Raw genomic sequence first — 11,441 nt, 5'->3', positions numbered from 1 at the left:
TTTTTTTTTAATTTGGGCCTTTTAATAACCGTCGGACTCGTATTTCTCGCCTCCGCTGGCGAACAGCTTTTACATCTCTCTTCTCTCTCTCTCTCGCTCTCGCTCTCTGCGTGCTTCTAATTTGTGACACAAAACCCTAATTTTCTTAAACCCTAAAAATTCGTGTAACTCTGGAACAATTGCTTCAATTTTGTCGCTGAATCTGTACCTATTGTCTAAGAATCTCTCATCTACAGCTACATTCCACGTGAAATCGTTTTAATCGACTCACTGACTCGTGAGTTGACTCGTCAGCTCTTTCGCTAATTTGCTTACTGAATTATTATTTTTTTTTTTTATAATGATGGTGCAATATGGAAGAAACTAGAGGAACCTCTGATCCGGAGAATGGGAGTTCGAGTTACGGCGGTAAACCGCCGAATCCTCTCTCCTTCTCTTCTTCTTCATCCGCCGCTGTCGCCGCCGTTTACAGGCAAAGCTTCGACGGTGAGCGATCGTTGGCTCCGTGTAATAAGAGGTCGCTTGTTCGACACCAATCTCTCGTAAGATTCCTTTCTCTTCAACTTGGGTTTCTTGGATAATTCTGGTTTTATTTAATGCGTTATCTTCTTTATTACATGTTTGTGTATTGAATGTTCAAATTTAAGTTGTAATTACTGCTCTGCTTTGGATTTGGATCATTAGTATTAGTTTCCTAAACTGCTTGTATCAATGATTAAGACTGCAATATCTGTTTTTTTAATGTGTGATTATGAGATGCTTGGGGGGTTTCTGACTGCTTCATTGTGTAGGTGAAGACGAAGGTGTCAGATATATCTGTTGAGAATGAGTTTACTTTAGAGAAGAATAAGTCTGAGTTTGTTCCTTCTATGCGTTCTGGAGCTTGGTCTGATATTGGCTCCAGGTCAAGCATGGAAGATGCTTATCTTTGCGTCGATAATTTCATGGATAGCTTTGGCCTTCAGAACTCTGAGGCCGGCCCGAGTGCCTTTTACGGGGTATGTTTGTTTGTCCTTCACTTTCCCTGATTTTTGTAAATGCATTTTATAGCATAAGAAGGTCTCTGGAATCTCTTATTCGATTTGTTTATATTAGGTATTTGATGGACATGGTGGGAAGCATGCTGCTGATTTTGCATGTTACCATATACCGAGGTACATTGTTGGGGATCAAGAGTTTCCTAGTGAAATCAATAAGGTGATGTCTTCAGCATTTCTTCAGACAGACACTGCCTTCTTAGAGGCTTGTTCATTGGATGGGAGCCTTGCTTCAGGAACTACTGCTTTAGCAGCTATTCTTTTTGGGAGGTTAGCTGATTCAACTCTTATTATCTTTTAAGTTACGTCTAACCTAAACTCTAAATGACTACTACCTAAGACTGCATAGGTAGGCTAGCAATTTGCAGGACATTCTATTTATTTTTGTCCAACTAGTTGTGTGGTCATCTTCTCCCATATTAGTTGTTCTCTCCTAAGCCTTTACATCTTGGTAAGGTTAGGTAAGAAAAAGTATTCGGGAATAGATGTATGTTATAAGTTACTCTCAGCCACTTATTTGCGTGTAGATGTACTCTCTGCCCGTATTTGCTGCTGCTATAATGTAGTTATTGCCTTAGGCCCTTAGCTTTACCTGTTGACTAATTTTGTAGTATATTGTCACACAAATACAAATTAGGTCTTCTAGTCTTGTATATTCTCTGTTTTGTTTCATACTCTATTATTATTCAGGTATGAAACCCTTTTGTACCATGTTAACATTTATTTTTGTGGTAACAGGTCGTTGGTGGTAGCAAACGCTGGAGATTGTAGAGCAGTCTTATCCCGTCAAGGGAAAGCCATTGAAATGTCAAGAGACCACAAACCCATGAGCAGTAAGGAGAGAAGACGCATTGAGGCATCGGGTGGATATGTATACGACGGCTATCTAAATGGACAACTTAATGTGGCTCGAGCGCTTGGGGACTTTCATATGGAAGGCATGAAAAAGAAGAAAGATGGTTCTGACGGTGGACCCCTCATTGCAGAGCCTGAGCTCATGACAACTAAACTAACCGAAGAGGACGAGTTCCTTATAATCGGGTGTGATGGGGTTTGGGATGTGTTCATGAGCCAGAATGCCATAGATTTTGCTAGAAGGAGACTGCAGGAGCACAATGACCCGCTCATGTGTAGTAAAGAGTTAGTCGAGGAAGCTATAAAGAGGAAGAGTGGGGATAATGTGACGGCGGTGGTTGTGTGTCTTCAGCCACAACCACCACCGAACTTGGTTGCACCGAGGTTGAGGGTTCAGCGGAGCTTCTCGGCGGAGGGTTTAAAAGATTTACAGAGCTTCTTGGATGGCTTGGGGGACTAATTGGGTGACCTGGGTTCCTGGGATGGTGACGAATGATTGATTCTCTTTTGTTTTGTCTTTTCTTACAATTTATAGTTTGGGCTTGGAGATTTTTTTTGGTTATAATTCTTGCAATTTGAGTAACTTATATAACATGAGGCGGCAGACAATAATTTATTGTTTGGTAGGATATATTTATTCTCACTTTTGCTTAATAATATTTTCTGCTTCAGTCTGGTTTGTTTTGTAACTAGATCGGAATCCTCATTCCTCCCTTTACCGAGTATGTTGTGTCCTTAATGAATGACATGTGTTAGATATATGCAGTTATCCCACTCTCTTTGTTCATTATAGAGTGGTCGCAACTCGCAAGTTTTTTTCCTTCTCGGCAGTCTCTATTATAAGAGAGTCGGATTCAATCGTAGTAAATTTTTGACTAGGCTGAAAGGAGAGGGCTCAATACACATCGCCAATAATTGGGTTGATCAGAAAGGGTGCAGGAAAAATGGCTTTTGAGAGTTTGTGCTTCGATACTGGAAAAGTCGGTTTACTGATGAGTGATGAGAATGTTTGCGACATCGCAACCTGAAGATCTGAAGAGAAAGATCAAATCATAATTTTGATATAGAAATCGTAGAGCTAAACACAAAAGTTAACAATTTGTGGCTTTGTGCCACCAACTAGTAAATTACTCCTCTAGAAAACTGCTTAAATTTCATGACGTATACAGTTTGATTGGTAACTCAATACCGTTTTGGTATGAGGTAAACCGATTTGACAGTTACCCATCACAAAAACGATAACAAAAAACATTGTTTTGCACTTTGATCAAAAAAAAAAAAAAAAAAAAAAATTTTTTNTATTTTGTCGCTACCAATTGAACTCATAAATATTATAAAAATTGTTACAAAAGATGTATTGAGATGAAGATGAAGCCCATTGATATTTACTATCACAATAATGTTTGTCTATTTTTTTTGCTATAAATTATCTTTGTTCGATTGAAAACATATATTCAATCGCAAAAATTACATATTGAGATGAAGATGGAGCTCATTGATATTTATTATCACAGTAATATTTGTCTATTTTTTTCGCTGTAAATTATTTTTGTGTTGACAAAAAAAAAATTATTTTTGTATGATTGAAAAATGAAAACACACATTCAATCGCAAGTAAAAGCCTAATAAATTTCTCAATTTATTATTCAACCTATGACATATTTAATATATATATATATATATTACAAAAATACATTATACATTTTATTATAATAAAACAAAAATACTACAGTGAAAATGAGTTTTTAGTGAAAATGGGCTATTGAAATGGCTTACAAGGCCTTTAAGATGGTAAGTAAACTCACGCGCGCTTGACATGTAGTTGCTCAATCTCAGATCGCAGGCTTTGTTGTTATTGTCTCCTCCTCCGAAAGAGAGAGAGAGAGAATAAGATCATATCGTAGAGAGAGATAAAAGAGCGAAAAATGTCCGGTGCGGCTATTCATGCGAGTTCATGGGCGGCGGCTCTGGTGAGAATCTCTCCGTACACTTTCTCCGCCATCGGAATCGCCATCTCCATCGGCGTCTCCGTTCTTGGTGCTGCCTGGTAAATATCCTCTTCTTCTTCTTCTTCTTCTTCTTCTTCTTCTTCTTCTTCTCTTCCCAAATTGATTTACGAACGCATCGTGTTTACGAAAGCTCTCTTTATGGTTTAGGGGAATTTACATTACCGGAAGTAGTTTGATCGGTGCCGCCATTGAAGCTCCTCGTATCACTTCCAAGAATCTCATCAGGTTTTTGCCCCACGATTCGATTTCAATTTCAGGAAATATTATTGTGTAAAATTTGTGTGAACCGATGCAAATGCCATAAGATTATATAACATACAATGGTTGACCTAGGCTAGGATTCGTGAAATTGGCTTTATATGATGTGATAGATCACATATTTGGGGCTGACCTAGAAGATGCTTGAACTATGTAATGATCAAGTGTTTGTTCATTCTCTTTCAGTGTAATTTTCTGTGAAGCCGTGGCTATATACGGCGTTATTGTTGCTATCATACTACAAACCAAGTTGGAGAGTGTGCCATCATCGAAGATGTATGACGCTGAGTCTCTTAGAGCTGGATATGCAATCTTTGCTTCTGGAATCATTGTTGGATTTGCTAACCTTGTATGCGGGTCTGTATCTTCTTTTATCCTCTCCTGTTCTCTTTTGAACCTTTGTAAAACATGGAAATCTCACTGTTTATGGGGATTTTGTTTGTTGCAGGTTGTGTGTCGGAATCATTGGAAGCAGTTGTGCGTTGTCTGATGCTCAGAACTCGACGCTCTTTGTTAAGATTCTTGTGATTGAGATCTTTGGGAGTGCTCTCGGGTTATTTGGAGTTATCGTTGGGATCATTATGTCAGCTCAAGCTACATGGCCTACAAAATAGGTATTTATGGACTTGTACTCTATACCTTTTACTATCTATCTTTCAAATCCTAGAAGAATTACACATCTTTGTTTATCTTCTTGGCTGTTATATCACTTGTGTAGAAGAAAATCATGTTTCTCTTTGAATCCCTATTTTTGGTATTGTTCGAACTTGGGAATAATAAGTCACTTGGAGAAACCTCTTCATGTTTTGTATTCTTTGGTTCTTTTGTGACAAATGATATGAGTTTGTATATGTTTTCATGTTAAGCATTGAATGAACTTAAACTCTTCAGGCTTCTACTGCTCTCAAACTCAACCTGTGTGTGTTTGAGTGTACATATGTGAAAAGAAAAATACATAAGAAACAGTACATTTTTCCTACTTTACAGCATGGCCTTTGCCTTTTCAATCATTGATACATACACTAGATGGTATGGGTTCATTTAAAGATCCCATTAGCCATTACCGCTATATGCAACAATCAATAAAAAACTGGATTTCATAAATATACAACTTGCATTCATAAGAAGCTACTACATTCGTTTTGTTTACTACACACAGCATCATCTAATTCTAATCGTGTTTAAGATTAACATTAACTTACATGACAGTGTCACACATTACCACGCATATAATCAGACAGAACAAATCGATAACACAAGAAAAGAGATGAAGCTCAGCTTTTGAATCAGTAAGCCAACCCTCCTGAAAATACATCTCCGTCATGAAGCAAGCTTTCCGTCAACCAATAACCATCCCATGAACCGCCTATCCGCTGCCATTACACACAAATGATTTCATATCTAATCATCATCATCATCATCATCATCATCATTGTAGATGAAAAATCCACAGAATATTTAGGGTGTCTATTGAGTAACAAAGGAACCAACCTGGAACATTGTGAATTCAAATATCTCTTCTTCCTCAGGTCGATTTCCCTGAATCCATATCCTCTGCTTGAAACGATTCTGTATAATGGAAAAGAGGGTATCATGAGACAACAATGGATCTCTATGATGATAGTAACATCTTCAAAAAAAAAAGAGATGATACCTCTTCCACGAACAAACTGCTTAAGATTTTTCTGTCCTTGTGACCAAGCAACACACGGTAAGACGAGTGATGAAAAATACGCCTAAACCTCTCAAACTAAACCAACCAATAAAGACCAGGGGATAAGAACCTTAGCTAGTAGCTAAGGAACAATATGACCACCAGTGTAAAGAAATGATGAAAAAGTAACCTGTCCAAGATCAAAGAAAGGACCAAAATAGGTGGATCTCTCGAATGGATCGAATCCAGCAAACTGTTATATCAAAAAAAAAAAAGATAGTCAAAATCATCACAAAAAGTTATAGGAATCAGAAGAAGCATCAAGGACGTTAACATGATTTACCCGATACATGACCTCAATGCCATAATCATCACGAGGATGGACATTATACTTCAATGCATCAAGCTGGTGTCGAACAGCGTCTTCAGCACTAAACTATTACACCAAAAAAAATCTAAAACTGAGGGATCAATACACAACAACAGTAGAGACAAAGCAATGTAATGTTTCTAAGCTGATGCAGTAAATAGAGAGTCATTACATCAAGTCTCGGGCCAAACGGTCGTTTCCTACGGCTCTCCAACCTGTAAACATAAATATAGTGAAGAAACATAGAATTGATCTCTAATGCTATATAGCCTTTGCAAAATCAAATTTCTTCCGATCTGATCGTTTCTTTCCTAACTAAAACCAAGTAAGCTTGAAATTGACNATTGATTTACGAACGCATCGTGTTTACGAAAGCTCTCTTTATGGTTTAGGGGAATTTACATTACCGGAAGTAGTTTGATCGGTGCCGCCATTGAAGCTCCTCGTATCACTTCCAAGAATCTCATCAGGTTTTTGCCCCACGATTCGATTTCAATTTCAGGAAATATTATTGTGTAAAATTTGTGTGAACCGATGCAAATGCCATAAGATTATATAACATACAATGGTTGACCTAGGCTAGGATTCGTGAAATTGGCTTTATATGATGTGATAGATCACATATTTGGGGCTGACCTAGAAGATGCTTGAACTATGTAATGATCAAGTGTTTGTTCATTCTCTTTCAGTGTAATTTTCTGTGAAGCCGTGGCTATATACGGCGTTATTGTTGCTATCATACTACAAACCAAGTTGGAGAGTGTGCCATCATCGAAGATGTATGACGCTGAGTCTCTTAGAGCTGGATATGCAATCTTTGCTTCTGGAATCATTGTTGGATTTGCTAACCTTGTATGCGGGTCTGTATCTTCTTTTATCCTCTCCTGTTCTCTTTTGAACCTTTGTAAAACATGGAAATCTCACTGTTTATGGGGATTTTGTTTGTTGCAGGTTGTGTGTCGGAATCATTGGAAGCAGTTGTGCGTTGTCTGATGCTCAGAACTCGACGCTCTTTGTTAAGATTCTTGTGATTGAGATCTTTGGGAGTGCTCTCGGGTTATTTGGAGTTATCGTTGGGATCATTATGTCAGCTCAAGCTACATGGCCTACAAAATAGGTATTTATGGACTTGTACTCTATACCTTTTACTATCTATCTTTCAAATCCTAGAAGAATTACACATCTTTGTTTATCTTCTTGGCTGTTATATCACTTGTGTAGAAGAAAATCATGTTTCTCTTTGAATCCCTATTTTTGGTATTGTTCGAACTTGGGAATAATAAGTCACTTGGAGAAACCTCTTCATGTTTTGTATTCTTTGGTTCTTTTGTGACAAATGATATGAGTTTGTATATGTTTTCATGTTAAGCATTGAATGAACTTAAACTCTTCAGGCTTCTACTGCTCTCAAACTCAACCTGTGTGTGTTTGAGTGTACATATGTGAAAAGAAAAATACATAAGAAACAGTACATTTTTCCTACTTTACAGCATGGCCTTTGCCTTTTCAATCATTGATACATACACTAGATGGTATGGGTTCATTTAAAGATCCCATTAGCCATTACCGCTATATGCAACAATCAATAAAAAACTGGATTTCATAAATATACAACTTGCATTCATAAGAAGCTACTACATTCGTTTTGTTTACTACACAAAGCATCATCTAATTCTAATCGTGTTTAAGATTAACATTAACTTACATGACAGTGTCACACATTACCACGCATATAATCAGACAGAACAAATCGATAACACAAGAAAAGAGATGAAGCTCAGCTTTTGAATCAGTAAGCCAACCCTCCTGAAAATACATCTCCGTCATGAAGCAAGCTTTCCGTCAACCAATAACCATCCCATGAACCGCCTATCCGCTGCCATTACACACAAATGATTTCATATCTAATCATCATCATCATCATCATCATCATCATTGTAGATGAAAAATCCACAGAATATTTAGGGTGTCTATTGAGTAACAAAGGAACCAACCTGGAACATTGTGAATTCAAATATCTCTTCTTCCTCAGGTCGATTTCCCTGAATCCATATCCTCTGCTTGAAACGATTCTGTATAATGGAAAAGAGGGTATCATGAGACAACAATGGATCTCTATGATGATAGTAACATCTTCAAAAAAAAAAGAGATGATACCTCTTCCACGAACAAACTGCTTAAGATTTTTCTGTCCTTGTGACCAAGCAACACACGGTAAGACGAGTGATGAAAAATACGCCTAAACCTCTCAAACTAAACCAACCAATAAAGACCAGGGGATAAGAACCTTAGCTAGTAGCTAAGGAACAATATGACCACCAGTGTAAAGAAATGATGAAAAAGTAACCTGTCCAAGATCAAAGAAAGGACCAAAATAGGTGGATCTCTCGAATGGATCGAATCCAGCAAACTGTTATATCAAAAAAAAAAAAGATAGTCAAAATCATCACAAAAAGTTATAGGAATCAGAAGAAGCATCAAGGACGTTAACATGATTTACCCGATACATGACCTCAATGCCATAATCATCACGAGGATGGACATTATACTTCAATGCATCAAGCTGGTGTCGAACAGCGTCTTCAGCACTAAACTATTACACCAAAAAAAATCTAAAACTGAGGGATCAATACACAACAACAGTAGAGACAAAGCAATGTAATGTTTCTAAGCTGATGCAGTAAATAGAGAGTCATTACATCAAGTCTCGGGCCAAACGGTCGTTTCCTACGGCTCTCCAACCTGTAAACATAAATATAGTGAAGAAACATAGAATTGATCTCTAATGCTATATAGCCTTTGCAAAATCAAATTTCTTCCGATCTGATCGTTTCTTTCCTAACTAAAACCAAGTAAGCTTGAAATTGACGAAATTTTAGTTAAGAAGGAGACTAAAGGTAGGTGTACCAATCAGCAGAGAGGAAATCGGGAACATCAGAAGAAGAAGCTCGGACGAGATGACGATGGAGCCTTCCGTAGCCATTGAAAGGCTTGAGCTTAGCAGAAAAGGATGAAGGTGGAGATGGAAGGACGAGAGACCCAAACGACATCGTTCGACTCGGGTTCTGATGATCTTGCTCTCGCCGGACTTGGCCTTTCAATTTTAATTTCGCCCGTCCGATACAACGACGCCGAGAGATAGACACGGAATCAAACCAGCAAACAGGTTTAAAAAAATAAAAGCTAACCGGAGCTAGATTTTAATTTGATTCCGGTTTAGATATTATCTGCAGTTCTGCACCACTAGTCACACTCGCTAGAAGTTGAACCACAACCGGTCGCACTCTTTTAACACCAATCATTTTTTTTCTTTTCTTTTTACCTTTATTATTGTGAGGTTGTTAGAGAATATTTCTACAAAAGAAAAAAAAAATCTAAAAGATGTTTCAATGCGGAGTTGATTGGGGCTTAATTACGTACGATTTTACGCTAGAATAATGCTATCATATCACCACTATAAATTCAGCTTGACCATGGTTTGCGTTAAGATTGCCATTTTGCTTGTTTGTTTTAAATAGAACTAAAACGAAAGAGAGTTGCGTGTGAATCAAGGATCTCTTGAAAGAATGAGAAAATCACCATCTCTAATAAGAGTGATGTCGTCAATTTCAGCTCCTTCTCTTGTAAGTACTTTAGTTGGCACGAAACCCATCTCTTTCTCACCAATTTCCAATAGCTCTTCCATTGAATTCGGCAACAATATCACTTTTCCACCGTTATTTTCCGGCGAACTAATGGTCACTCTAGCCGGATAAAACATACTTCCTCCTCCTCCTCCTCCTATAGGAACTGCTGGGCTTCTTGAAGGATCCCCTCCATCATCAGCTGTTAAAAATAAATAAACGCACTCAAGACCAAGTTTTGAGTTCTTCTAAATGCCTTGATACCATGTCGAAATAGAACAAGAGATGGCTCTAGTTGTGTGAAAAGTTCTGAAAATTATGGTTACTTGACGAGAAAGCAACGAGTATTAGGAGATCAAATGGAGAGGTGAGGCGGGTTTTACCGGTATTTGCAGCTGAAATGAATCCGAAGAGCGAGTTTCTGAAGTTATTAAGTTTGCGTCTCTGAGAAACCACAACCTGACCTCCTTCTCTGACAAGAGGCATTTCTCCTGAATGCATTGTAGGCTCACTACTATACTTCATCAATGGCTTTCCTGTCACAGGAACCTGAGGTATTCCAGGGACAGGTTTCGGTTTCTTCTCCACGGGCCTATGATCATGAAACAAGGTTTTGATATCTTCATGCCCTTGATGCTCGGCAAGACCACGAGGTGTCCACCCGTAAGAATCCGGCCTGTCCAAATCAGCACCTTGGTCTAGTAAGAACTTAACAATCTCCAAGTGTTCTTCTGAGACTGCTCTGTGTAAGGCTGTGGTTCCGTTTCCGTCAGGGAGTGTGACATCGCCGCCGTAGTTGATGATGTCTTTGAGTATGTCTAAGCTGTTTCTTTCCACGGCTAAGCACGCGAAATAGCTCACTGAGTCTAAGCTTAACTTTGCTCCGTTCTCTGCAAGGAGTTTAGCAATTCCGCTATGTCTCCCTATGATTGCTTCCCACAAGGGTACATTACCTTCTGAATCTGTAAACAAATGTATATATACGAGCAACCGATAAATTAGTTGTCTTTCAATCCAACTACATGATCCTAGCTAATTTACCATGTGAGACATTTTTTACTACTTACCGCTAATGTTAGGATCTGCTCCATTTTCAAGAAGTAAAACGACGCAATAATGGCTTCCTTTTGATGCTGCTATATGCTGAGATATACAGATAAGAAACATAGAGAGTAAAGCAATTTTTGTTTTGGCATTTAAATGAAAATGATGGTATATAGTATATACAGAGGNTCTAAGCTGATGCAGTAAATAGAGAGTCATTACATCAAGTCTCGGGCCAAACGGTCGTTTCCTACGGCTCTCCAACCTGTAAACATAAATATAGTGAAGAAACATAGAATTGATCTCTAATGCTATATAGCCTTTGCAAAATCAAATTTCTTCCGATCTGATCGTTTCTTTCCTAACTAAAACCAAGTAAGCTTGAAATTGACGAAATTTTAGTTAAGAAGGAGACTAAAGGTAGGTGTACCAATCAGCAGAGAGGAAATCGGGAACATCAGAAGAAGAAGCTCGGACGAGATGACGATGGAGCCTTCCGTAGCCATTGAAAGGCTTGAGCTTAGCAGAAAAGGATGAAGGTGGAGATGGAAGGACGAGAGACCCAAACGACATCGTTCGACTCGGGTTCTG

General features: G+C 38.3%; 6 protein-coding genes across 6 annotated transcripts in view; 3 read left to right on the top strand and 3 right to left on the bottom strand.

Moving 5' to 3' along the window:
- LOC104703092 (probable protein phosphatase 2C 22) lies at positions 37-2,567 on the top strand. Its single transcript, XM_010419031.2, has 4 exons — positions 37-542; positions 792-998; positions 1,096-1,307; positions 1,776-2,567. The coding sequence occupies exons 1-4, from the start codon at positions 354-356 to the stop codon at positions 2,350-2,352; spliced, it is 1,185 nt and encodes a 394-aa protein (XP_010417333.1). The 5' UTR covers positions 37-353; the 3' UTR covers positions 2,353-2,567.
- LOC104703090 (V-type proton ATPase subunit c''2) lies at positions 3,719-5,045 on the top strand. Its single transcript, XM_010419030.2, has 4 exons — positions 3,719-3,939; positions 4,049-4,126; positions 4,346-4,516; positions 4,608-5,045. Exons 1-4 carry the CDS (start codon positions 3,818-3,820, stop codon positions 4,771-4,773), a joined length of 537 nt encoding a protein of 178 aa, XP_010417332.1. The 5' UTR covers positions 3,719-3,817; the 3' UTR covers positions 4,774-5,045.
- On the bottom strand, positions 5,239-6,459 carry LOC104703089. The gene is made up of 6 exons (XM_010419029.2): positions 6,356-6,459; positions 6,157-6,249; positions 6,004-6,066; positions 5,814-5,909; positions 5,651-5,728; positions 5,239-5,532 (listed from the first exon to the last, which is right to left on the bottom strand). The coding sequence occupies exons 1-6, from the start codon at positions 6,425-6,427 to the stop codon at positions 5,446-5,448; spliced, it is 489 nt and encodes a 162-aa protein (XP_010417331.1). The 5' UTR covers positions 6,428-6,459; the 3' UTR covers positions 5,239-5,445.
- On the top strand, positions 6,574-7,580 carry LOC104703088 (V-type proton ATPase subunit c''2-like). The gene is made up of 3 exons (XM_010419028.1): positions 6,574-6,653; positions 6,873-7,043; positions 7,135-7,580. Exons 2-3 carry the CDS (start codon positions 6,961-6,963, stop codon positions 7,298-7,300), a joined length of 249 nt encoding a protein of 82 aa, XP_010417330.2. The 5' UTR covers positions 6,574-6,653; positions 6,873-6,960; the 3' UTR covers positions 7,301-7,580.
- LOC104703087 lies at positions 7,850-9,369 on the bottom strand. The gene is made up of 7 exons (XM_010419027.2): positions 9,091-9,369; positions 8,883-8,925; positions 8,684-8,776; positions 8,531-8,593; positions 8,341-8,436; positions 8,178-8,255; positions 7,850-8,059 (listed from the first exon to the last, which is right to left on the bottom strand). The coding sequence occupies exons 1-7, from the start codon at positions 9,231-9,233 to the stop codon at positions 7,973-7,975; spliced, it is 603 nt and encodes a 200-aa protein (XP_010417329.1). The 5' UTR covers positions 9,234-9,369; the 3' UTR covers positions 7,850-7,972.
- Positions 9,645-11,441, bottom strand: part of LOC104705047 (potassium channel AKT6-like) — a 5,221-nt gene continuing 3,424 nt past the window's right edge. Inside the window, exons 7-11 of the mRNA XM_010421040.2 lie at positions 11,281-11,438; positions 11,034-11,115; positions 10,874-10,949; positions 10,190-10,768; positions 9,645-10,008 (exon numbers count right to left, since the gene is read on the bottom strand). Of these exons, the coding sequence (XP_010419342.1) occupies positions 9,731-10,008; positions 10,190-10,768; positions 10,874-10,949; positions 11,034-11,115; positions 11,281-11,438 (1,173 nt within the window). The 3' untranslated portion in view covers positions 9,645-9,730. The remainder of the gene's footprint in view (positions 10,009-10,189; positions 10,769-10,873; positions 10,950-11,033; positions 11,116-11,280; positions 11,439-11,441) is intronic.

The sequence above is a fragment of the Camelina sativa genome, chromosome 7 (genome assembly GCF_000633955.1).
Source record: "Camelina sativa cultivar DH55 chromosome 7, Cs, whole genome shotgun sequence".
NCBI classification, from domain to species: Eukaryota; Viridiplantae; Streptophyta; class Magnoliopsida; order Brassicales; family Brassicaceae; genus Camelina; species Camelina sativa.
Note: the sequence above shows the minus strand (reverse complement) of the source record. Positions and strands in the feature narration are given on the sequence as shown.

What these genes read in the sequence shown, in the direction of transcription:
- LOC104703092 (XM_010419031.2), top strand. Translation starts at nt 354, where the DNA reads ATGGAAGAAACTAGAGGAACCTCTGATCCGGAGAATGGGAGTTCGAGT. An exon ending in TTGTTCGACACCAATCTCTC is followed by an intron (nt 543 to 791) that starts GTAAGATTCCTT and finishes TTCATTGTGTAG; the next exon opens with GTGAAGACGAAGGTGTCAGA. An exon ending in GCAGCTATTCTTTTTGGGAG is followed by an intron (nt 1,308 to 1,775) that starts GTTAGCTGATTC and finishes TTGTGGTAACAG; the next exon opens with GTCGTTGGTGGTAGCAAACG.
- LOC104703090 (XM_010419030.2), top strand. Translation starts at nt 3,818, where the DNA reads ATGTCCGGTGCGGCTATTCATGCGAGTTCATGGGCGGCGGCTCTGGTG. An exon ending in ACTTCCAAGAATCTCATCAG is followed by an intron (nt 4,127 to 4,345) that starts GTTTTTGCCCCA and finishes ATTCTCTTTCAG; the next exon opens with TGTAATTTTCTGTGAAGCCG. An exon ending in TTTGCTAACCTTGTATGCGG is followed by an intron (nt 4,517 to 4,607) that starts GTCTGTATCTTC and finishes TGTTTGTTGCAG; the next exon opens with GTTGTGTGTCGGAATCATTG.
- LOC104703089 (XM_010419029.2), bottom strand. Translation starts at nt 6,427, where the DNA reads ATGTTTCTTCACTATATTTATGTTTACAGGTTGGAGAGCCGTAGGAAA. An exon ending in GCAGTTTGTTCGTGGAAGAG is followed by an intron (nt 5,729 to 5,813) that starts GTATCATCTCTT and finishes TCCATTATACAG; the next exon opens with AATCGTTTCAAGCAGAGGAT. An exon ending in TTGAATTCACAATGTTCCAG is followed by an intron (nt 5,533 to 5,650) that starts GTTGGTTCCTTT and finishes GTGTAATGGCAG; the next exon opens with CGGATAGGCGGTTCATGGGA.
- LOC104703088 (XM_010419028.1), top strand. Translation starts at nt 6,961, where the DNA reads ATGTATGACGCTGAGTCTCTTAGAGCTGGATATGCAATCTTTGCTTCT. An exon ending in TTTGCTAACCTTGTATGCGG is followed by an intron (nt 7,044 to 7,134) that starts GTCTGTATCTTC and finishes TGTTTGTTGCAG; the next exon opens with GTTGTGTGTCGGAATCATTG.
- LOC104703087 (XM_010419027.2), bottom strand. Translation starts at nt 9,233, where the DNA reads ATGTCGTTTGGGTCTCTCGTCCTTCCATCTCCACCTTCATCCTTTTCT. An exon ending in GCAGTTTGTTCGTGGAAGAG is followed by an intron (nt 8,256 to 8,340) that starts GTATCATCTCTT and finishes TCCATTATACAG; the next exon opens with AATCGTTTCAAGCAGAGGAT. An exon ending in TTGAATTCACAATGTTCCAG is followed by an intron (nt 8,060 to 8,177) that starts GTTGGTTCCTTT and finishes GTGTAATGGCAG; the next exon opens with CGGATAGGCGGTTCATGGGA.